Source organism: Haliotis rufescens, unplaced genomic scaffold (assembly GCF_023055435.1).
Source record: "Haliotis rufescens isolate VD_foot unplaced genomic scaffold, xgHalRufe1.0.p SCAF_15, whole genome shotgun sequence".
NCBI lineage: Eukaryota > Metazoa > Mollusca > Gastropoda > Lepetellida > Haliotidae > Haliotis > Haliotis rufescens.
The window spans coordinates 16,531,584-16,557,767 of NW_025963835.1; the positions used below are offsets into that span (position 1 = coordinate 16,531,584).

The following is a 26,184-nucleotide window of genomic DNA, read 5'->3' on the forward strand; positions in this document are numbered from 1 at the left end:
CATTACGTATCACACCGTGGGTTAGAACAATATGTTTATGTATAACCGCACGCCAAAATAATTTGTACGGGGGGGGGACCCAGCAGTGTATAAATACTGCCCAAACCCTGATGCTGTAATCAGTCAACATTCTTGACTGTTACATTATAGCCACTATTCTGAATCCCAGGTCTGAATGAGTGAGTGAGTGAGTGAGTGAGTGAGTGAGTGAGTGAGTGAGTGAGTGAGTGAGTGAGTGAGTGAGTGAGTGAGTGAGTGAGTGAGTGAGTGAGTGAGTGAGTGAGTGAGTGAGTGAGTGGAGCTTAACGCAACTTTGAACAGTATTCCAGTTATATCAGTTTCTCAGCTTTATGTGGGAGGGAAGCCTGATCTTACCACGACATTCTGATGGTGCTGACAAACCTAGAAACCCAGGTCTAGTAAAACATAATTTGGTCTGGTAAGCTCACCATAAGACACTACATATACAAACATCAAAATCTGTTGCAAATGATTCAAAGGACAAGCTGTGGCCATTAAAGTTGTTGGCACAACTTATCTAATCTCAAAGCCAACAACAGTCAGCACTGTTGTGTTGTAATTCTAGCAAACAGTGAGAGCGTGTTACTACTAACCTTGGGGTTGGTTGAGAGAGTGACTTGTCCATGATGGCCATGGTGAACTGCCAGGGGGGTTTGTAGTCAGGAAGCACAGGGATCGGAGACAGCTGCTTGCTGGGTAGCTCCACCTGGGAATACTTCCCACAACCAACAAACTTGCCAAACTCAGGGGGTTTGAATACCCCTTGCTGAAACATAAGAGAAGATAGATGAATAACCATTGTGATTCTATAAAAACAGTAGTAGAAAACTTACACTGTTTTTAATTCCAAGACTTGATACTGTTACACCTGGTATTAACCTGTGTTCCACACCGGTTTTATATAGTGTGTGACAAGTGAGCGCAGACAGGATAAAACTTGACAGGGTTTTTTTTCTTTTTTGAATAATTATCAGTGGTATTTTAGTTTAAGCCAAATTGGATCCATTAATAACAGAGGATAGCAGGATATACATTAATCTCAAGTAGAACCAGATTTCCACCAACAAGCAATACTTATTATTCTATTTACATTTCAAAGAAAGGGAAGAAAACACAACAAACCAATGGTCAATAGTGTGAGCACCAAACAGCTGTCTCACCTTACACAACTCCTCAGCAGTGGGCATGGGATACGCCTCTACTTTGACTTCGACTACATCGTGCGTGACATCGGTCATTGTCTCGGGTGATGGCAGCTTGGTATTTTCAAGTGAGGGTGGCGTTGGATACATCCTTGATAGATCTTGTGCTACTGAAACAGAAATGGTCAACAGTCACACATTCAAATACTTCCATCTTCGCACAACAGAAACATTTCACAAAGGTTAAAGCTCATCAAACAAAACTATTACCACAAAATACCCTATTTCTCTATTCATATACACTCCAGTGTTCGTTTGTTTGTTGTTTAACGCCACACAAAGCAATATTTAAGCTATATGACGACAGTCAGTAAATATCGAAACTGGAGCAGACATACTAGTGATTGAAATCATGTGCATCAATCCACGCAATTGAGATCGATGACATGCATCAAGCAAGTCAGCAAGACTTACCACCTGATCCCGTTAGTCACCTCTTACAACAAGCATAGTCGCCTTTTACGGAAAGCATGGGTTGCTGAAGATCTTTACGGGTCTACGTGTTCAAGATACTGCATCAAAGTCAAGGGGTCCTGATGTTACTGTGTCAGATGTAAGGGGTTCCTTGATTCAAATACAGTATCAGCAAATATCAGGACACCAGGACCTCTTTCAATTCAAAAACCACATAAGAGACCAACCAGAAACCAAGTGAATGTTAACAATTGATATTTTTTTTTCAGATCAAACTGTAATCAGTTACTTCATAAAAATTCACCATGAAACAGTAGGACACTTACCAGATGGCGTTATTTTCCCAGCAGTCAGTTCCTCTGTCGTCTTACTGGCAGACAACCCTGCATCAAGTCCCTAGGAAGGAAAATAATAACTTTCACAAAAGATCCTTAAGACAAAAAATATGTCAGGAAATTGAAAATTCTAAAAATTCTTAAAAGTCTCAACATTTAATGGAGATACATGGATGAAGCAAGAATCGGACATTGACTGTACATCGTGCTCCCTATCAAGCAAGCTTTATGACAAGTGATCATCCTTTACTCTGTGTCAGGTCATAAATCTAGCTGTGAGGCAAACCATCAAATGAGGAAGAGCACATCTCACAAAAGCCACCTCGCTGATCTAGACGCATTGAATCTTATTTTACAATCCATAGTGACATAATACATGACATGAAGGTTAATAAACTGACCCCAGCATCGTCACTGTCATCACCCGATGACTCAAATATATGTTCCAAGTCCAGCTCGGTTGGTTTGAGATCAATCTCTCGGGTTAGACTAGCTCCAGGCGTCTGAGGGGAACCCACTGTAGCAGAAACGGCTGAAACAGTTAGTGATCACGACTACATGCTACAGCTACTACTACAACACATAACATGCACATAATGCAGCTACTACAGCTACTGCAACACACCACATGGACATAAACACATATTTACAGCTACTACACACAAATACTTCAGCTACACATTACAGCGATGACACGCATATTACACTAGTTTTGACACACGTAACACTACAGTTTTGACACACATATTACACTACAGTTTTGACACACATACCACTACCGTTTTGACACACATACAGCTACTATTACCTCTACTGCACGCACGCACGCACGCACGCACACGCACACGCACACGCACACACTCACACACACAGACATTATAGCTACAACACATACATGTGTTAATACAACAATCAAAAACAGTTATGTGTTAATACAACCCAAAACTGCCATGTGTTACAATTTTAAATAAAACAGCCATGTTTTAAGTTTCAACCAAACACAGCCATGTTTTAATACTACAACCCAAAACAACCATGCATTACAATTTCAACATACAACAGCCATGTGCCACAATTTCAACATACAACAGCCATGTGCCACAATTTCAACATACAACAGCCATGTGTTACTGTACAGCAACAGCTTACACCATGTGTTAACAGCTACAACATATATGAATGTTCAAAATAGGAAAATGATCAGTAGCTAGATCTTAAATGCCCAAGTTCTGTTTTCAGGGATATATCGTAACATTTGTTGTGTTTGCTATGATCCCTTGTCACTTGTTCTACAAGTGACAAAAATCTGTTTCATATAGAATCAGAATGAAGTTTTAACTTTATTGAAACTTCAATTAATTTTTTTTCTCTTTACCAAATTTCTTCGTGCATTTGACAGTATTAATAAAAAAACAAAATACAAAATCTGCCAGTGAAAGATTATATAACTTTGTTTTGCTTGTTTGTTGCTTAATGCCGCACTCAGCAATTCCAGCTATATGACAGCGGTCTGTAAATAATCGAGCCTGGACCATCAAGTGATTGACAACATGAGCATCGATCTACACAAATGGGATACGATGACATGCATCAACCAAATCAGCGAGCCTGACCAACCGATCCTGTTAGTCGCCTCTTACGGAAAGCATGTGTTGCTGAAGACTATTATAGCCAGGCTGGCTGGTACCGTTGAAAGCACACTGTATACTGATTCCCCAATACTACATGTGATGATGCACTGACATATTAGTGTGTGCAACACAACATTGTTTTTCTGCATCAATTCTCTTATATTGTTCGTAAGTCGAAGCTTTCGCATCTCAGTAGTCAGTTTTGTATGGTTACAGGTGAAGGCATCAACATCATTACACCTCACACATCATCAATACAACGTGCCCGAGAAGACAGCTACAATACAAGCCAAATATTTCAACCATCCCAATTTGTATCAAATTTCACTGTAAGATCACAAAAACATCTTACACACATAACACGTCCTCTTTTACTGAGTAAAACCACTACCATTTCTATGTTGTTGAACGTCACACTCAGCAATATTCCAGCTACATGATGGCAGCCTGGAAATAATCAAATCAGTACAGGGCAAACCAGTGATCAATACTGTGAGCAACAAGCATGTCACTGGAGTCTGTTGTTCACAATTAACCAAGTCACCGTGCATGACCACCCGATCCATTTGATACTGCTGACACACACACAGATAATATCACTACTACAGCAGCACTCATCACAAAACACAAAACACAAAACACAAAAACTAAACTCAAAACTCAAATAGCATCTTTTCTTACAACAGCAATCATGAGCATAAGGATCAACTCACCATTCACAGGATTCTCATCTTTGGAGTCATTAAGTCGGTTAGGATCTTTGGCATCTTCATCCTGACAATAAAAAACAATTTGTTCAACTGACAATACAAAACAATTTGTTCAACTGACAATTTTTTGTTGTTGTAATGAATCTTGATTTTCCAAAGATTATTACACTCTCAGTTGTGAGATGGCTCCAAAAAATAAATTGTAAGTGATTCTGAAGCCTTTGATTGTCTAACCAAGCAATTTTTTTGGCATTTGTTTCCATTAACAAAAAAAGATTAGGCCACACCCACTGATGGATTACTGTTTCCTGATTGGCTAAAAAGAGAATGAGCAGGATTTGTGTGCACAACGGTTTTAACATTAACACCTTCATCAACAATACGTTAATTCTTATGACACTGATAGAAGTTTAATGCATCACTATTTTAAGGGTCACAGAAGAATGCAATGACCGTAGACTGTGCTCTTCAAAAAACAGGTTCATAGGACTATAAGAAGTCTTAGAAATGACACACTGGCTTTCATACAATATTTTCTGATTTGATCATATTCAATCTAACTGAAAGCCAAACTTACCCGTTTCGGTGACGGTCGTGGAAAGTGTTCATCTCGACTTTTCCGCGAGCATCGTGTAAGTGTTCCAGGGTTAACGGATGCCTCATCGGAGAACTCATAGGGGTCAGGGGCTGGTGGTGGGGTAGGAGGTTTGGGCGTGTGTCTTTGGGAATGGCCGGAGGGGGAGGAGGAATCGGAGAGGGAGGGTTGTTGGATGTTGGAACCATCAGGTGGGGTGGTATCAATTCGAACTTTCTTCATCGGAAGGTCGATCCTAAAATTGTATAAGTTGGGTTTGAGAAAAAGATGATTGCAAAGCTGCAATTCAAGTCAACATAAGCTTTGTAAACAAAGGAATCCTTGAGAGTCAAGTTTATCCAGAGTAAGTAGGGTTATGTGAAGGCAATATTTAAGTTATATCATCGGGGGGAAACCAAGATGGGTTTCACACATTGCACTCTGTAGGGAATTGAACCTGGGTCTTTGGCATGAGCAAACACCGAAACCACTGGGATACCTCATTGCCCCTTCAGTGTAAACTGACTTAATTTGTCTATCATACTGTATTTGTCTTACGAAGCTAGATTTTAAGACCTTGACTCTTCAGCATGTTAGTAATGGTTCCAGATAATCTTGAACCCTTTTTGAGTTAATACACATGCAATCTCATATGGTGCCACGGCACAGAAAAATACACTGACAGGAACCCGAGTCAAGTAGATGAGAGATTGTGAACAACACAGGGATTTATCCAGGACTATGTCCCTAGCAGGCAAACTGGGGGGAAAATATTTTGCATAAAATTGGGATATTGTAAAAGTTCTTAATTTCTTAAATTCAGATGTGTTTTAACATTGTATTCTGAGATCATATTCAATGCCATAATATAAAACAAAGCATTAAAAGCTCTTCCTATTTACTGCTTCTGTCATCAATGAAACAATGGTTTCTTGTCATAGTCAAAAATTTAGTTAATGAATTTGGAAATTTTTAATTCCAATTTGGGAATTTAATGACATTTGCTGCCGACTTGGTGCCGAGTATCAACCTCTGACTACTTCACTTACCACTGCTGCACTGAGTTCATATTGTAGAGGGAATCTGTGACTAGTTCCTCTTCTTCGTCTGCATCTTTGGTGGGGAGGCTGGGACGCTTCAGACCCCGTGTCAACTCCATCTGGCGATGCTGCGACTGTAACCAGTTGTTCACACTGTCATGTTTGGACTCTTGGCCCCAATGGCACGGGGAGTCCATGGCGTCAGATTTGGAAACCCCTTCCTCATTCTTAGGATAATAGTCCGGGAATCCAGAACACATAAACCCATTCTGGTTTTCAGAAGCACTGCCCGTTTGTTTCCCACACACTTCCTTTTCGTTTCCAATAAGTTTTTGAGGTGGATGCGGACTTAACGTCGGCATCGGTGGGTCCATTGTAGAGTTGACGAGGGGCTGAAGTTCATCTAACGGAGAAGGAGCAGAAGGTGTATCAACATTGGTTTCGTTAGGGGTGCTCTGCCCTTGAGGAGCTATGGTAGTTCCGCCAGTGGGACAGAATGCTGGGTTTGGAGGCAACCTGAGGTCTATATCAAACTGCATGAGATCATCCATGATGGGGGAGCGCCTGTGAAAAGGTGTAGCACTCCGACCATGCCTTGACTGTTGCCTTTCCAACTTTTCCTGCTTTTCGCCTTTGTGTTTCCCACTGGGGAAACTCTTCGACTGACCTGCCCCACCACCTTTCATCTTCCTTTGCCTGGGGAATAAATCAAAGCTCAATCATTGGGTAACCATATTATACAAACACATGTGAAACTTTGACTTATCACAAAAGTAGAGATGTTATGATTTATTATTCTATTTTTTTTAAAAGCACATTGCATGAAGGACAAACAGTTGGAGTGAGGTTTTCCCACCTCATGCATGAGTATGAGGTGTGGCTAGCAAGATACTAATTCTTGCGCAACTGATTATGGATAGTTGACAGTGAAGAGGACTTATGTTATAACTTCTAAGATTTTGTAGTGATGACAGCTAAAATATGTAATGATGCTATGATGTAATAGAGGTAGTGTACGTTTACAACAGTTAAGTAATGTCCAACAAGAGGTTGATAGTGTGAGCACTAGGATTGCAACGAACACACAATGAGGCGAATATGATTCGTATCACGAAAATAGGGTAACAAATACGAATATTAATTCACGAATACAATAAAAAGTCAGCAGTGAATGTATTATTTGTTATATTCAGTGAAACATTAACAACATAAATTATTTGACATGGTTTGTTAATTATTAATACATTATACATTTATATACTGGACTTATCCAGGTACTAGTATCTGCTCAAATGTGACAATGACCAGTGACCACAATACTGTTAAATTAATTATTATAAAAGTGTTGTCTTTGAAGAAATCTGGGCATATAACATGTTCTTATGGATATTTTTAGGTAAAGGGTATGTAAGTGCACATGCTTGAATATTCATAGATATTCGATTCTAGTGGCCACGAATAACGAATTCAATTCATGAATGGATATGGTTCGATTCACCGAATATGCGAGTGAATCGTAACAGCCCTAGAGAGCACCAATACCTCATGGAAGCACTGACACAATCAGCCAGGGAGTTACTCTTCCTTTCTGGTCTTTCCAAAACATAAGCCGGCTTTTACACGAATGGAATGCTAGGGACCTATCCTGAGTATGAAAACTTTCATGGGCCCAATTTCAGAGTAGTCATGCATTTATAAGGTAACAAATACCATATTTAACTTTGGGTGGTGTCAACTGGTGGATAAACCTAGAATCTACATTCATGTCGTTTCCTGCTGAGGAAGTGTTTCTCGAGGAGAAAAGCAACTTGCAGTGTGACTAATCACTCACCTGGGACAAGCACAATTGACTTTGGAAGTTGGTTCAGCAAAGTGCCACTGTCCTGCAGCCAACTCTTCACTGGTGTCACTCGTCCTAAACATCACAGATCACATTCATTATCTTCATTTATACCATAATGGCCACAATTAGTACGAACTACCCACAACCTTTTTATTGAAATCTTGGATGCTCAATGTTTCAGCAACAAGTTAATAAAGAGCCAGTAGAATACAAAATACTTTCCAGATCACAAAATAGATCTGGGTATTTTGTGCTTTCCCTCATTCAACCCCAGCATAATTAGGGCTGTGTATTTGCAAAACATTTGTATTGCAATATACTTTGATACATATTGAGATATTATTTCGAGCTGCAGTACTTGACACTGGTACTGATTGTACATGCAGATTCTATTTTCTACATACCAAAGTAAATATTACTCAGCATGGTCACTCATCGCCATTTTGTCATGATAACAACGTGATAGAAAAATCACTTCTGTGTTTTTGCTGTTTTGTCAATCAATTTCTAAGGAAAATATCCTTTGTGTAGATTTTAAGTTAAAGGATACAAATAACGAACTTCTTAGGCTTTAAAAAAAATTAAAAAAATTGTTCTCAGGCAATGTTTATTTCAAAATATAGTGCGGGTGGGCGGTGTTTGTTTATTTTTTTGTTGTTGTTCAAACTAATATGTAACCAATAAACAGTTGTGTAATCAATAAGCAATTGTGTACAGTCAACCTGGGAAAGGGCCTCCCTACATCAATGTACTCTTTGTCAAGTAAAATACTGGTAAAATACAGTATTTGACTACCGTTATATACCGAAATATTTAAGGGTTTTTTATTTATTTTTTATTTATTTTTAAATGGAAATAAAAACGAAAGGTGCTGCAAACTTTATGATGATGGGGGCGATGCCTGAGAACCAAGAGTATTTTTTTTTTTAGCCTTATATAACATTTACAAACAGGGTTAGAACTAAACTCAAGAGCTTCACTAGCCAAGGTGAGGATAAAATGCTCTTGTGATGTTAAAACAATGGGAATACTGGAAATTTTCACTAGCCCACAGGAATTTGTACATGCCCTGGGCTAGCGGGCTTGGGTTAATTTCTGACGTTGCCAAATATACCGGAACACAGAAAATAATGCAATGTATAGCCTTTGAAAAGCATATTGCAGTACACCAGTAATACTGTGCAGTCCGAAACAAAATATACAGGGGTATTTGGCAGTGCTGTACAATATATATTTCCATGACAAAAAACACATGTCACATCCCTATCATACAAGTAAATAGAATATTGCAATATAGATCCCAATATTGCTATATATTGAATACTAAACAAACTGGCATTTGATACCAATTTTATGAAACAAGTGAATAGTTCTGGTATCTTGCAAGTAAAAAACAGCAAAACAATGTCATGTGAAGTCAGCCAAGCAACAAGGTTGCTGGGCTCATCAAGTGTGCATAAGCTCCTCTCAGTGATCTATCATATCTACACGCAATGTCATTGAAAAAGCCCAGGGAATTATAATGATAACATATAGGAAAACCATCAAAAATTGCAAATTTCTACTAGTTCTTATGATACATTAACTATTGGGACTACAGGACTTGCGCTAACTTCTAACGCTGATTTGTTAGTGAAACTTTTTCCTGCAGTACATAAGCATGCGCTTTGGTATCACACAATGTGTAATACAGCTGTATGTTTATTAAATGAGTGGTCTCTTCATGGGTGTGTAAAAAACACATATAGATGTACCACTATCATGCTCAAAGATACTTTCAAGCATCTGCAACATCTCTCAGCAAATGATCAACTTCAAAGACAAATCTACCTTTTGGCCATGCTGGTGGTGATGCTGGAATCTTCTAGAACCTTCTGTGTGATGGCATGACCGAGAACATCGGAAGCATTGGGCATACAGTTGACGTTCACACTGCCTTCACTCATACCAACGTTCATAGGCGTCATCGGCACGATCTTCACCCCTGTGTCGCCCGCCATCGAGTTGTCTGCTGGGGAGGTGGGTGGTGTCAGGGGACCGTTGCTCATCATGGAGTGGTTAAACTGTGACCTTGGCCCCACACTTGGATTAACAGTGAGGGGCTGGAGGCGGACAGGGGAGTCTTCATTGTCGCAGATGAGCACGAAGGAGGCAGGGTAACGCATCCTCACACCCGCTGCAGAGAAACAAAACATAAGTCAACTAATAGCTTCAACATCTTCCATTCCTTATCAAATACTGATGAATACATTTTGGAGCATATTTGGGATTTACTTAAGTTATCCATTTTGGAGGTCCAAGGGACTCAGTCTTCAATTGCAGAGGTCCCGGGATAAAAAAATGGGGGTCCTAGAGAAATGTCAAAAACTGAAAACAGTACTCTGTGACAAGTGTGGTAAGATTCAGAGGCCCTTAGTTAAAAATAGATATGTAGTACTCAAACAGCAACAAAGAGCTAGAGCTAGAAGACCATGAAGGATCTGACTGTGTATTGTAGGGTTATTAATGATAACATACAGAAATTAATTTTAAGCGGTACCAAAATACAATAGAGCACTAGCATCTTTTTCTGTGTCCCAGTAGACACACTCTGGATTGTTTTTATGTCCCTTTGCACCACTTATCAGATCTGGTAAATCACTGAGCAATGATTTCAGTTTTCAATAGTCTATTACCAAAACTCATGAACAATAGACTTTCTTCAGTTTGCTTGTTGTCTTGCATCACTCAGCAATATTTCAACCATGTCATCACCCTGTAGTGAGTGAGTGCGTGAGTATGGTTTTACACCGCTTTTAGCAATATTCCAGCAATATCACGGCAGGGGACACCAGAAATGGGCTTCACACATTGTACCCATGTAGGCAATCGAACCCGGGTCTTCGGCATGAGGAGTGAATGTTTTAACCACTAGGCTACCCGACCGCCCCTCATCAGCCTGTAACTAATCAAGTCTGGGACTGACAACCCAACCCAAGTCCCATGTTGTTGATGTATTAGGATACCCAATCAACAAAGTCACCTCAGTCACCTCTTATGACCAACAAGAGAGTGCTGCCTGGTGTCCAGATCCCCACCGGACACTTCAGGCAAAGCATGAAGCCATAATATTAACATGTTACAATGATATTCAAAAGTAAAAACAAAATTTAACCCTCTTGAAATGACAGCTTAATGAAATGTGTCGGTAGGAAATGTTACATTTATTCAATTTTATTTATTCATGAAAATAATATGACAATGTGCTGCCTGGTAGTTGAAACAGTTATTTTTTTATATCAAATATAGTTTCCATACACTCCTTCACAACAGGCACTTTCGGATGACGTTGAGTACCAATCAGTAGAGGACAAAGGACCAATCACTCAGATCAGATCTCTGTACTGCTTTAAAGGTACATGAAGAAATTATCCTTTGGTGACACCCAAACATGTATGTCAAGACAAATGTCAAGCATTTAATCATGGTCCTTCCGAGGTCAATACAACCTAGCCACATCAACTTTAACTTTTACAAACACAGCATCTCTGCCTGCATGTCACATCTGTAAACGTACAAGAGGCCACGCCTTCTCATCACAGCATATTTTCCCTATAAATCATGCAACATAATTCATATATCAATGATACGAATACCCCCAAAACTGTGACATTGTAGAAGCCTTCAAGATGATTCTATTCAGGCAAACAGCTCAACTCACCAGGTTAATCTCACCTAATCTCTATGGACATAAGAATGTATATCCACACTGATTTGCTAATACACCAGGAAAAGATCATGTATAAAGATAGCTCATTAAGAAAGATAAAGGTGTTGTGTGTACATGATCAATACAAGTAGACATGTGGACAGGTCATTCCATCCTTAACATGTTTTCCCAAAACACAAACAAACAAAAGATACCTGGGGAATATTCCTCGAGTTTTCTGCTAAAGGCCACTCCTCAATACTAATTTGTTAAAATAATAATCAACGTTTTCTAGCATCCTACAATAATGCAGCAGCGCCCATTCTTAACCCCATCAGCCTCCTTGGCTGCAATTCCTATCAATCATGCCTAACCTTTCATAATTTAGACATTCTGTAGTCTAGATAAAATTGATAATCAAATTGCCAGCATATATCTCTAGCAAAATCAATAGTTGCCGGCAATATGACACACACATTCGCTGTGGAAGATAAAACATGATGTAAAATGAAAGATCCATGCATCGTACCAAGCACCTGCTGCCAGTGGACCAGGCTTAATGCATCACAGTGGCACAAGTGGGTAGGAGGGAGGGAGGGAGGGGGGTAGAAAGAGAAGAAAAGAGAGAGAAAGAGGGAAGGAAAGGCTTCGTGCATCATACTGGCACAGGTTGAGGTGAGCCACAGAGTTTGCTGCATACTGGGGCTTATCAGAATCTTTCATACTCAATGTCAAACACTCAAGGCCTTTTAAATTTTCCCTTCTCATAGTTCAAGGTCATTCAAAATACACATTTTAAAGGACTTACTTGTTAATATTGTTACGGAATTCAGCATACTTGTTTAACGGAAGCAGCTGATCATGGGAAGGGAGGTAAGTCTATGTGTACTGACCATAAATAGATGAAATTGATTTCTTCATAGTTCTCAACAGATTTCAACAGAGGTTTGTTCAAACTATGAAACAGCATATTTCTTGTTGGTTAGTTTACATGAGAAACTGAGTAGAAAGGAACATACATGGCCTTTCCAAGGTATGTTTTCCATTAGCAAAATCTATATTGCAGAATCTAAAGTGCCAACCATGAATTTGTACTGTGCTGTGTACTTTATCTTGGGACTACCAATAACTTTGCTTCTAACAATAGGTTACAACCTGGATCGCTGTACTTTCATTCCTAATGTTGAATACATCTTTTATAGTAACACTCGTCTTCACAGAATACAGTTTTTCAGGCTTAGAAACTGGCACTAGAATCATGTTTTGTAGTGTCCTAGCAGAAATAAGGGGGAACCGTACTGTTTTTGTCAATACTTAAACCTAGGGACGCCATCAAGCTTAAATTTGCAACATGGGGTTAGGATATGATAATTTTAGATTTATCCTGTATTTATTTCGGAAGGTGGTTCATGGAGTGTTGATAAGTGCCATGTCTCAATTTTGAAGCGATTCCAGGTTTTGAAACACATTAACTGTTATGTGAAATATTATTCCAAGATATACAATGGAAACTTTAACATCATGAATATCAACATCTGACCATTTCCAACCACCAAACATGGCCATCTCTGTGTGAGCAATTTCTTCAGAAGTTTACATATCATTTTGGCCAAAGAATGTGAACACAAATCAGTACTGTATCAGAGTAGTCTCCCTTGAACACTTATTTGGATATTTTCTGAAGAATATTTTTAATATAACTAATGTTTCTAACTAAAACAAAATCTACATTTAAAAAATATGACTACTGTATATCTTGAGGACCAGAAACAGATTCTATAGAAAGGGGTCTAAAAATAGTATCTTAAACTACAATTTTACTACAAATAACATATTCTGATATCGTGTTATTATGATTGCAAGTTTTACTACATATCTTCAAAATAATGACAACCATATCCTGGGTCATGATACTTTTTATGCATGGAATAATTTGACAAGTCAACACTTCCATTGCAAAAACAACATGTTGACATACAATAGTCAAACTACAACAAATATTACTTGCAACGAGTCATCGCAGTATGGCAGTTATGTTATGTAACTATTCCCTTTTAACTAAGACATCAACAGCGGTAATGTGATCATGGTTGCTGTGAAGAGTGTGAGTTGGTGTCTCTCACTGAATGTGGTAAAGTGGACCTTATGGAATGGGGTAAACGGAAGTTGTAAGAATCAGTGGGACAAACAACTTCATCGGAATTCTTAAAAAAATATTATTGAATGAAATTTTGAATAATCTTAATAAGCTAGATTACAAATATACCGTATTCGACGTAATAAGCGCCCAGGGCGCTCTCAAAATTAGAAATAGGGGGCTCCTATTAGAATATTATATTGGTGGAAAACAGAGTTGAAAGATAACTTTCGTGGTTTATGCTGACAGACTAAAATGTTTATATGCGACAGATATATATTTTTCCAGAATTTAATTGCCCATAATTAAGAATGCATATAACACACGAGTGCGTATTATACGCGAATAAATAAGTCTTGTGTACACTGATCACGGAAGGGGTGCTAAATGGGATTGTTCACAAGCCAATATATTAGCAAATATCGCAGTGGGCGCTTATAAGAGTGGGGCGCTTATTACGTCGAATACGGTAATTCATATCCAATGAACACTTTTTATGGCCAGAGAGTGTAATGACAGGATTAACTTGCGTTACTATATACAGATTTGTTGATATTTCTGATGACGTATCATGACAAGAAGACGTAGTTTTAGGTTGGTGGTCCGGCTTATGTTCTGCACATAACATTTTGATACAGATTTCAAAGACCAAGTTAATACCTCTGTTAAACTATGAGATCGACTTATCAACAGTCATATATGGTATTCAATCTGTAAGGCAAATAATATATTGGTCAGTAATTTCAAACCTAAAAAGGTTTTTGTTCCCCACACAGCTTCAGTCCAAAGATGAGGAAAGGTCTCCAAATTAATTAATTCATATTTAACTGATGAACAAAATATCACATCATATTGGCAATATGCTAATAATAACTTTGGGTTAAGATCTGCATGAAATGCAATGGATGAATCTGCTGACGCCACTGTTGCATTACTTACAAACAATGACTTCAACCAGGTTTGGCAGTTTTTCCTTGTCATCAGTACTGGTGTTATTTTCGAAGGGGTAAAACTGGCTCCATTCCTCGAACATCTTGCGACTGATCTGGTCCGTGTCTCGATATGTGTGCCCGGTCAGTGTTCCATTCAGTCCATATGGTGCCAGAATCACTGCAACAAACACACAAACTTGAGAAACAAAATACAAACTCATTCTAAAAAGTCATCCAACCGGAAAGAAAAACCATCAATTCTGAATGGTGACTGGAAACCAATACGCAGCTGCTGCAACGAAAATATAGAATACTAAACGAGCTCCCGTGTAATACCAATTTCATTAAACTCGTGTATAGTTATGGTATCTGACTTGCTTTCGCTTGTCAGATACAACTATTCATGAGTTTCATAAAATTCATTTTACACAGGAGTGGGTTTAGTATTTTATTTATTACTTGCATTTAAAACGTTTTTAGAATTACATTGTCATGTGTAAATAGGCTGACACCTTCATGATCCACGGCATAATCCAATTGAGTTTAACAGAATAATACTTCAAACACGTCAAACGTTGAAACGTAATTTAATACCATACAACTGTTCACCTTTAGAAATCTGGCGTCCATTCCAAAAATTTATCATAGTGCTGAGGTTATCGCAATTTACATACTTTAACATAGACTTACGACTGCCGTTGCGCTATAGTACGATCTTCTTGTAGAACGGGGCTCTGAACCACAAAGTTTACAATACCCGATGACGTAATTTGTGGAATTTTGATGCAAGATCCATCGGAGAAACAATGCCATGTGACGTCAGCCTAGCAATAAGGTTGCTGGGGTCATTGAGTGTGCATAATCTCCTCTCAGTGATTTATCATCTCCACACGCAAAGCCAAGGGATGAGAGCTTTCAATATTTGTTCGTGAAACTTGTTCTGACAGTACATAAGCACGCGTTTTGGTATTACACAATATGTAATACAGCTGTATGTTTATTAAACGGGTGACAAGCAATAAAGGCTAACATCCACCACCACTGATGGAACTTATATTATACTTCAGAATAACGAACAATCTATGCTATTCTCCATCAAATCAATGACTTGCATATCTTCATCTATCCCCATCCATTTCTAACAGCCAAGCCATGTGTTCCAGTATTCACTTATACTCCCAAAAATAGATTTAATGAACTGGATCAAATGCAAGCAAAAACCTTCCACAAAAACTTCCTTCAACTTGGATCAGGATAAATTTACCTCAGACAAATGTTTGACATTATGCATATTGGCCCGCTAAATTGCACCTCAGGTCTGGCAGAATCAATACTGCAAAATAATTACACGTCCTGCGTTGCCACCGTTTTTGAAGAATTTGATTCAAAGCTTGCACATGAGGCCCAAGTCAATTTGTCTATATTGCCTGCTACTGTGGAGGCTTTAGTGGAGGAACATTCTACTCAGTCTGACTAATGCCCTCCCTGGAACAACCAGCCTTAATACTACTCTCCATACAACAGCTGAATATTTCATGAAATCTTCCATTAGACTTATTGCAGGCATTCTTAATTCTGATGTACAGGAACGAAATTCTTGCCAGTTTGTAGCCAACATTAGACGCTACATTCAAGATTAGATTATTCAGTTGTCTTTTATCAGTCAGACTATCACAATAAAGTCACCATTAGGTCAAGGCCATACAAAGTCTTACATAAAATGTGACTTTTCACTTATGCATCCACAAGAGAATGTGACATGGATTCAATAAAAGCAATCATTTAAATGTATAAATTCCACTAATAGAATGTACAGTAGATGCAAATATATGATAACGTCAACAAAGATGTGTTACACCACTTTTAGCAATATTCCATCAATATCATGGTGGGGGGACACCATGTACCCATGCGGGGATTCAACCTGGAACAAGTGAATGTTTTAACCACAAGGGTACCCCACCACCCCATAATTTAAAACATACAATTTTTTTTATTTGAATTCCTCATTAAGGGTACTGGTAATAATTATACGTAACACGGATTCCATTTGACATTAGCAAGATGAAAAAAAAACAGAAAGAAAATAGATGACAAAAGCAAAATGCACCACTTTAGTCCAAAAATCTTGCTGATGTATTTTACACTGATTACTGATGTGCCATTTAATTCTACCTTCCCCACAGAGCAACAATCAAGTCATTCACAGTACTAGATACTGCAATGGATTCAAGCACAGATCAGAAATATCCATTCAAAATTCATGGAAACTACAAACGCTATACTTGCAATACCGTGGCCTAGCGGAAAGTGCCCATTAATCGATAATGTAGGTCAAGTGTCCTGTGTATATCTATCACACACAGATAAACAAGGTAGATGAACCTCACACCTGATTTGAGTGTAGGCTGTCCACAGGCTGCAACCAGCAGACCATGAAACTAGGTGACATCCCTACAACCAGAAGAGTCCAAGCAGGGGCTGGGAGGAAGGAGGGGTCATCGGAGCTTGATAACATGTCCAGATGTCTACTAACTAGCTGCCTACTAGTCACCTGATACACATGAGAGTTCCCACCAAACTGGGACAATGAGGCAACTTGGCCCCTGACCATAAAGGACTCATCAACTGATTTGGCCACCAAGCAATCCCAGCTTCTACAGTAAAGAGTTCAGATAATCTCTCCTGACAGGTGGATTCAGTTAGATGATATATACGCTCTAGGCTTACCAAGGTGATAGTATAACAACCCACTGGCCGATAGTCCGAAGTGTCTTCGTTTTAAGACTTGATTTAGAAGTGATCACAGCGATTAGGTTAACAAATTTGGCAGCAACCTCTATTTGGGTTGTTTCAGTGCTTGAGTGACTGCTGAACAATCACATACAGATACAGCCACTACGATGACTCGTCCGAAGCCCCAATCTTCTGACATTCTGTTCGTCCAGAAAGCTCAGGTAATAATTGTTAAAATAATAACCCATTAAATCTACTGAAAAGGATTAGAAGGTAGAAGGTAGACTGACTCAGAGATCAATTTTAACACTATTCTCTCAAACTAATGGCATTACAGATTAACTATATAGTAATATGAAAGAATTGGGTGGTCCTAACCTCTTTTGAGTGGTATACACAAGGGCATGAAAAATGAAATGGTGTTCAGTTTACGTTCCTTTAACAAGAAATCCATGTGAAACTCAGCTTTGAGTATAATTATTCACCAAAACATAGTAACAAGAACATTTCTATGGTCCAGTCATTCAGATTGGTACATTTTCAAGGACACTGGGATGACAATCAAAGATATTTGTCAAATTTGGTAATAATTAGAAAAATGCCATATCTGTAGTTAATGTGATCATCAAAATGTCCCAGTGCCATTTATCTCTTGCAAAATTTCTGACATCTACTTCAATACAGTCATTCAGCGTTAGAAATTGGCACAAGTCCTTATAGTCCTTGCCAAATTGCCCAATAGTTAAGGTATCATGAGGACTAGTAGAAATTTGCCATTTTTAAGGGTTGTAATACATGTTATCATGATAAGGACTCGTAGACTAAAAGTGTTAGTTTCTACCGCTGTCATTACATATTCCTTTCTGCCTTTAAAACATGACGACAAATGAACAACAAAGACTCAGCATCCAGTGTCCTTGGAAAAACAAATCTGCCCACAATTACAGAATGTGAGGCATTATTTCCATATCACTGCAAGACATCCTCCTCCATCTCACTGCACCTCCTCACACTAACAAGTCCTCTGGTTACAAGCTGACATTTTTTTCTGAACCTCCTCAACCTCTCCAGCATATGTAGAAGAACAAAGCTAACCTTTCCCTTGCTGTTTTCCCAGCAGAGGAGTGAGCTGCTTGTGTAAGTGTAGATGGCACAAGACCTACACACACTCTCTCTGCTAACTCGCTCACATATCCTTATGGTTTGCACAGCTGAAGCAAGTGACAACTCTGTACAGCCTGCCTGTCAAAACTCACCCAAGTATGTTGTAGAATCTGTTACACATCCCTTATGACCTGTTTGCCAAGCCGTTATCAAAACCACTGGAATACAGCCTGTGACTTAAGCCACTTGTCCCAAGCCCGAGTCAAGTAAAACTCTGTTCAGTCTAGTAAGCTGAGCAAGCAATAGTCCATATAATATCACTAAAATCAACTGAATATGGTAAGAGCAAACTTCAGGCTAAGACCCGCAGCACAAGTTACATCAATATTAATTTTCAACAACAAAAAATCACAGCTATAGTAGTGCTTTTTGTGATAAATGACCAGAGTAGCCATTTCATCCTGGACTCTAAATAATAAGTTCAATAATCCCATTATCCCCAGAAGCAGTGATCTAAAGCAGGGTTTATCAGCTGTGGAGATAAAGGCCAGGGCTGTTGGTCAACACTGAAGCTTGACCAGTAAGTGGAATCCCTCTCAGCCCCAGGGCATAAATTACTACCTCCCACTTTCCTCCCTTCCCTGCTACTCCATTATATTTCCCAGACAGCTAGTGGCCAGTCAGGTAGTGACTGACCCTGCATTGACCTATATGCCACAGCTTGAATGGACTAACCGTTACAACAAGGCAGAGACAGAAAGCATGGCGGCCACATGGCATGCTTGTTACTACCACTGTCCATTGCCATAAATGCCTGCAAATAAAGCTTGCATTCACAGTATCAAATTACTGGATTTAAATTCTAAATAGAAGGCAATAGAAAGCCTGGCAAGAAATGAAAGAAAGGTCTCTCCTGTTACTGACAGACCACAATATTACTGAAATGTTGGCTTCCTAGAATTTGGGTAAATTGTTTGGAATGCATTTGATGTTACAAAGAAACATGTTTGAAGCCTAGGAAATTAAAAGAATTTCACCAGCAATCAACATCAGTTGTAAAAACAAATCCTGTGATGTGAAATTTCCTCTTCCTAATGTTTTATAAGATCTGAAAATAGATCATGTTAATTTCTCTTAATTAGGAAAAGACAACTGCTCAACACTAATTTCAGCAAGACTGACAAATGAAGCGTTGTAAAATATGCAAATGTCAAATTCCATAGCAAACCCAAAATCTCATTTTGCCGGTTATGCCACATTCAACATCATCAACTCCAACTCAACAAAATCTCCCAAATGTCACAATGTAAAAGATTGACGTTTCATTTCTCAGAGTGACATCCAGCCCAAAAAGACTGCCAAATTGAATCAAGCTACAACAACAACATGGAGGAACAAACTCCACACACTGCTGGCCCTGCATGAGATGCGTGCAGTCAGAAATTCAACTTGGCTCAACAGCAAAACATATGGCAGTCATTACCACAAGAAAATTTACCATCATCGCCATGACGACATCTGGCCAGTGAAGGAATTTTCTCCAAGAGATGAATTCTTCATTCAATGAGCTAACAACACTGTGGGGAAAATGAACATAACACTGCCTTGAGATTTTCATATTTCCTGAAGTGGATCGTCTGGCTGAAAGTGGCTATGTTAAATAATTCACAACAATCGCCTCCCTCAAAGCATAGGAATCTGAGACGCGAGTTGGCTGGAGCGCAGTGTATAACCAGGACTTGAATGATATCCCCAACATGCCCTGTTGACAGTTGTTATTGACGAAACGCCATCAGTAATAGTTCCGTATTGGTTACCGATTCCAAAATGACAAGGAACAATTTTCCATAGATGTAAATTGTAACCTTGAAATGTATTTTAATAAATATCATCTCAAAACACAAATGAAATATCAACATCCTGTCATAACTGCTAAAGTTTGTTGGCACTGAATGGCAAGTATCCTTCAAATGTATTATCATATTTCACAGCAACAAGGGGTGGTCGGTTAGCCTAAAGTACTCATGGAAATGAACAAAAAACTGTTTTGCTGGATTTAATAATCGACACAAAGCATTACGTAGATGTAATTACGAAATAAAACAACTGGAAAAGTACTAGTCTGAATTTGCTAGTTTTATCTCAGTGCTCAATACAAAATGTACTTTACAGGAGGTAATATGTAGGCACTTTCAAGTTCAACATTCAAAAATAAAACTAAGTCCAAATTGACATGGCAGAAACAGGCTATAGGCATTATGCAAATTAGCCTTGGGAAAAAAGTTATCAAAACAACAATAAATATAACAGCTATGTTTATGTACATTATAATAATGACATGTAAGTTGTTTGAGAATTGAATATGTTACTTTTACGTTCTGATATTTTGACGATGATTCACTATCCCACAATGTCACTCACAAATCACTAACCACTGACAAATCACATGCACGTGGGTTTCAAGCACCTGTTTTCACCTGTCGTCAAGGTGTCATAGGTCATGGTCATTCACCTTGATCTACTAACACCTGGTTATGCTCAGTTTCACAATAGTCTGTTTTGTTCATATTTTTACACACTTTTACGTTTGATACGCTATATTTGTACCAAGGCCCAATTAGTACTAATTGAGTTGTTTGAATATTTATATATTTTGTATATTAACTGCATTTATTTAAAATCTGAGATCGAAAAAAACAGATTTTTTTCATTTCCGTGAGTACTTAAGTGGTTAAAGCGTTCGCTCCTCATGCCGAACACTCGGTCTTGATTCCCGACATGGGTACATTGTGTGAAGCCCATTTCTGGTGTCCCCCGATGTGATTTTGCTGGAATATTGCTAAAAGCGGCGTAAAACCATACTCACTCACTCACTCACAGCAACAACTGAATGTGCCTAAGTCATTTGATGCGACTTGTTTAAAATTGCCTTTGGTCATCAGTTTTAGTTATTTGTTGTTGATATATGGTCTATTATTAGATGAGCTTACTAGACTTAGACAATGTTTTTGACTCTGGCTTCGTACTAGGGGCTTTATTCAAAGATCTCATCATTCAAACATATTTTCGCACACAAAGTATTCGTTTCAGTACAAACCAAATTATCCACACCATTCGTGGAGTGAGTGAGTGAGTGAGAGTTGGGTTTAACGCCGCTTTTAACAGTATTCCATTAATATCATAATGTGTCAGCTTCATGTAGGAGGAAAGCCTGAGGTCAGACGTTTACCACTTCGGTGAAACCCATGAGAACGGGTGTGTTGTTGTTCAGCCTAGAATTATAATCGGTGCAAACCCACGATCATAGGTTTCTGGCGTTCCAATGGGACGCAACTCTGCACAGCAAATCACGACGACTGGGCCACCCGTGCCCCCAACTAAGCGTGGAAGCACATATCCACAGTTGACTTCAATCTTAATCCTTATTTTCAACATCATTACAAAGCCACAATTCTCTGATTTCAGAGACAGAATTCTATAAACTGAGGCTGCAAATATATTTACCATAACCCATTTCCACATCTTACTTCACGCAGCCACTGAACTTAAACAATTCAAATGTAACAGAATCGTCCTGAATAGTTGGTCGTCCTGATAATGGTGTTTGATCACAGGATTGAATGGTACACCTAGGGAACCAGACAACATACATTCCAATATGTGAAAACACATTCCAACATGTGAATACCCCCATCCCATTTCAGGATGTTTTATAATAACAAACATATATGCTAAATTCCCAGCACTTTCTTGACGCACTTGCCCAAAATCAATTCAGAAATAAGATCAATATGTCAGTATGTCCGAAGCTAAGGGGGAAAGAGAGCCAAATAATACCTATATATTTCCATTAGCAGTAGGTCCCCCACACAGCCAGTCCCTCTGAAAACCACCCAGACGAGTTAGCCACTAGTCACAGACACTCCTTCATTGAACTCCAGCAAGTAATTCGCACAGAAATCTTTCTAATCAAACATCACTGTTCTTTTCCCCCCATCCTATTCTCCACCGAAGAAAGCATTCGTCTTGCTGTCAGTGGCCCAGATAATCTCAGTTGAAACATTGCCTGGCTCCGCAATAACAAATCAATACGAAACGGGCTCAGTTTAGCGTGGTCTGGGGGTGACACTGCGACATGCAATGTGCCATAAACTTTATCCCCAACCAGCCAGCAAAACACCCCCAAAATCACAATGATGACGATCAATTGGCTCGGTCATGGTGCTTCATCAACAGAGCTGGACCATGCCGCGGTATAACGCGGACATGACTTATGTCAAATACTGGCTAGTTAGAAGATTGATAACATATTAGATGGATCCATCCAGTTGATTTGTTATCTGATGTATCAAACTGCGTCAGTCCGACACATGCATATTATCCTCTGCGAGTTCAAACTCCGCCTTCAGCAGGGCAGGCTAAATGGCATCACTGTCGGAGTGAATACTGCGACAGCACTAAATAATTAACAGCCTGAATGAATAATCACGTTGATGGTGGGATATCTGTTTTCCATGCAGTATTTACCGCAGGCTTTACATAAAACACAGGCATTGACAGATCACTAGATACATGTTAATGTAGCGAGGAGATGCCACTTGTGTGAATTCTCACCTCAGATGATACAATCTATCTTGAGGCTGGCAAGAATCGGAGCAGGTTAGGCTCCGTGATGTCAGGTGTTCAATATTCAGTAGGTTGAATGGCAACAGGCAGGGTAACATGGATACTTCACTCAGACATAGTATACTGACACCCAGCCGACCAGTCCATGTTTTGTCCCATAAGCAGGGTAACAACAAGTATCATCTTTTAACGTCTTGCTATAAGAAGGCTTGGGATGACACCACAACCTTCCTCTACTGAACATAATTCAACAGAGACGTCACAGGGATTAGCAAGACGGATGTGTTTGCTATTCAAACACCCTAATTAAGAGCGAGTGAGTAAGTGAGTTGAGTTTAACACTGCTTTTAACAGTATTCCAGTTATATCGCGGCGTATCAGCTTAATGTGGGAGGAAAGCCCGAAGTGATGCAGGTTTCAGACATTTACAACTTCGGTGAAACCCACGAGCACGGGTATTGTGCTGACAAACTTAGAAACATAATCGGGGCGAACCGGGGTTCAAACCCACAATCATAGGTTTCTGGCATGCCCAAGGGATGCAACTCTGCACAGCAAATAGCGGCGCCTTAGACAACTGGGCCATCCGTGCCCCCTCCCTAATTAAGAAAATGCACACAAATCCTTTTCATTTCTGTTCAGTTAGACAAATGCAAGGATACCTTATTTCTCAGATGTCTCAACCTGCGATTCTCAACCATTATATTTTTCAAATTTGTAGTGTTCTTCTTTCAACACAACTAAATCTAAAACACACATTAACTCAACCTTTGCTTGACCAGATATAATATTAACCTCTACATAAAAAAAAGTTCACTTTTACTTATTTTACAAAGGTAATCCACTTTAAGTTTCCACTTAATTTCTTTATAGAAACACAAAACATTACATTTCATTCAACAAGACACTGGAAATACTACTACATAATGTTGATAGAAGACACGAATGTCCAGGGATGCAACTTGGCATAGTCTGCTAGCCCAAGTCAGTTTCTCAAATGTTACCAGGTATCCTGAGGGCTTGTAGAATGTTGTACTTTCAATGTAGTGTCTTTGTTTACATAACCACTATTCATTCTTCTCAATATTACTGCTTAATTTGTATTCCTGAATGCAGTCTGTACCAAATCCTTTCAGGCTAAGAGCTAAAACATGTATTTTGGCCTTATTTTTAGTTGATAATAGACATAGTATTCCACTCAAAAGAAGTATTAGACCACTCAATTCTTTCATATTACCATAGTTAATCTATATGGTAATATGCAAGAATTGGGTTGTCCTTAAATTTTGTTTTAATACTATATACGGCTAGTACAAGCTGATCTTACTGTACCAGTGGATGAAATCACAGACTGTGAATGTAGATACATAAATATTAATTCAGTCTCTTAACAAAAATTATTCAAGCCAGCACTATCGCAAACAAAGTTTCAAGCAAGAATTTCATGACATTTTCTCCTTTCCCAACATACTTACCTCTCCACAACCACATCACATCACATCAAATAATGTACATACACACAGGGCAACAGGCAGCATGTTGTATCTGGAAAAGCGTCCCTCACAAAAGCCGTAATAAAGTTGCCACTGTTGTTTATGTATTATGCATGTTTGAGAGCCCGACGGAAATGTCAGATGCCAACAGAGGACTTGATATTAGTGAGAAGGAATCGCAAATAAAATTCCATACACTGAGTACCAACAGGTCTACATAAAACTGCAGTCTAAGCTGTTCCAATTCACGACATGCTGTAATGTTAACACTAATGTTGACAGCTTATACAAGGCCATGTCTCCATGTACAAATATTTGCATCTTGTAGCATTTTGGAATGCTCCAAACGTTATTATGATAATAGCAAAGGTATTTGTTTGATATTTTTGTTTCTTCAAAGAAACTCTTTCTTCCCAACTTGCTTTCATTACATATTTCTTCTGAAGTAAATATTTCCCTATGATAATTCTAGACAATTCAGTTTTATTTATAGCTATCTAGGTTAGATCTACAATTCTGAAATATCTTGCCTTTGAAACCCTGATACTTCCCCCGTACATTTATACCTGTATACAAAACTTACAATCTCTTTTCAAATTGGTTGAACAAACATAAAATAGTTTAGTCAAGAAAGTTTTTCATTAACTTGGTTTCCTTTCAACAGAAGGCTCTTCCATGATAAAATCAGCGGGGATGCCTAGTGGTTAACGCATTAGCTCATCACGCCAAAAGTCTTGGTTCGATTCCCCACTTGGGTAAATTGAGTAAGGCCCATTTCTGGTGTCCCCTGCTGGGATGTTAGAATATTGTTAAAAGCGGTGTAAAACTACTCACTCACTCATAAACATACACTTGTAGCCACACACATTGTTCATCTTTGACGATAAAAATCTAATTCTCCACAACATGTCGAGAAGATGTAAAAAGTTTTTCCTATCGACAATATAGAGCCCAGTCACCAAGAGAATATGACTCATGAGATTTCTACCACTGCTACCTAACTAGCCAAATCAGAAATTCCAGGATGGCTTTTGGCGAGTGAATATTTGCAAGAATGGTTGTGCAAGTCCCACGCAGCTTCATGATTTGTACCAGATCTTGGTCAAGTTAAGATTACATGGCTGAAGAAACAACTAGCCACCAAGACTGACCTCAATCAGTTCCACCGCACATACCGCACACAACAAAAGCATAATCAATATACTTCCAGTGAAACGGCCCCATGATGACCTATTTCAAAGACTGCTCAAACTTCATCCTGATGCAGGTCATGTCAAATACTGCTGACCTCTCCTGCCTCAATCAAAGATCAAACAATGACCTGGCTATCAGCAAGTGCTGTACACGATCCTGTAGTGTGTTTGAGCGAGTCAATCTTCCAGTCCACCACCCCGTGTCATCACTTGTTCTCCCACAGGCCAATATCATCATCACCCCTCGTCAGCCTCATCTTGTCCTTGCCAATACCAGCTATTGATTTAAGACAGTGCACTTGCTCAAGCGTATCTCCATCGTCTGTACCCTCGCAAAACAATCATTGCGACCTGCTCTTCTTTACTCATAATTGTTTGCACTTCATTTTTTTGGTTGGTCCATTTGATCAGCTCGAAACCATATTCTCATCAGGTCTGGGTTGTTTGAGGCTGCTCATATGACCATGTAAGAGTATTTTAGCATGTGGTGTGAGTGAGTGAGTGA

General features: G+C 39.0%; 1 protein-coding gene across 4 annotated transcripts in view; it reads right to left on the reverse strand.

The window, feature by feature from the left end:
* Window positions 1–26,184, reverse strand: part of LOC124138705 (mediator of RNA polymerase II transcription subunit 13-like) — a 70,816-nt gene that overhangs the window by 17,874 nt on the left and 26,758 nt on the right. The window contains exons 6-15 of one of the 4 annotated variants that reach the window (XM_046505518.2): window positions 14,535–14,705; window positions 9,601–9,946; window positions 7,759–7,842; window positions 5,937–6,623; window positions 4,891–5,143; window positions 4,317–4,377; window positions 2,374–2,489; window positions 1,964–2,033; window positions 1,182–1,330; window positions 615–787 (exon numbers count right to left, since the gene is read on the reverse strand). In XM_046505518.2, the coding sequence (XP_046361474.2) occupies window positions 615–787; window positions 1,182–1,330; window positions 1,964–2,033; window positions 2,374–2,489; window positions 4,317–4,377; window positions 4,891–5,143; window positions 5,937–6,623; window positions 7,759–7,842; window positions 9,601–9,946; window positions 14,535–14,705 (2,110 nt within the window). Of the gene's footprint in view, window positions 1–614; window positions 788–1,181; window positions 1,334–1,963; window positions 2,034–2,373; window positions 2,505–4,316; window positions 4,378–4,890; window positions 5,144–5,936; window positions 6,624–7,758; window positions 7,843–9,600; window positions 9,947–14,534; window positions 14,706–26,184 lie in introns of all 4 variants that reach the window. The other 3 variants (XM_046505517.2, XM_046505516.2, XM_046505514.2) reach the window with 3 other exon arrangements.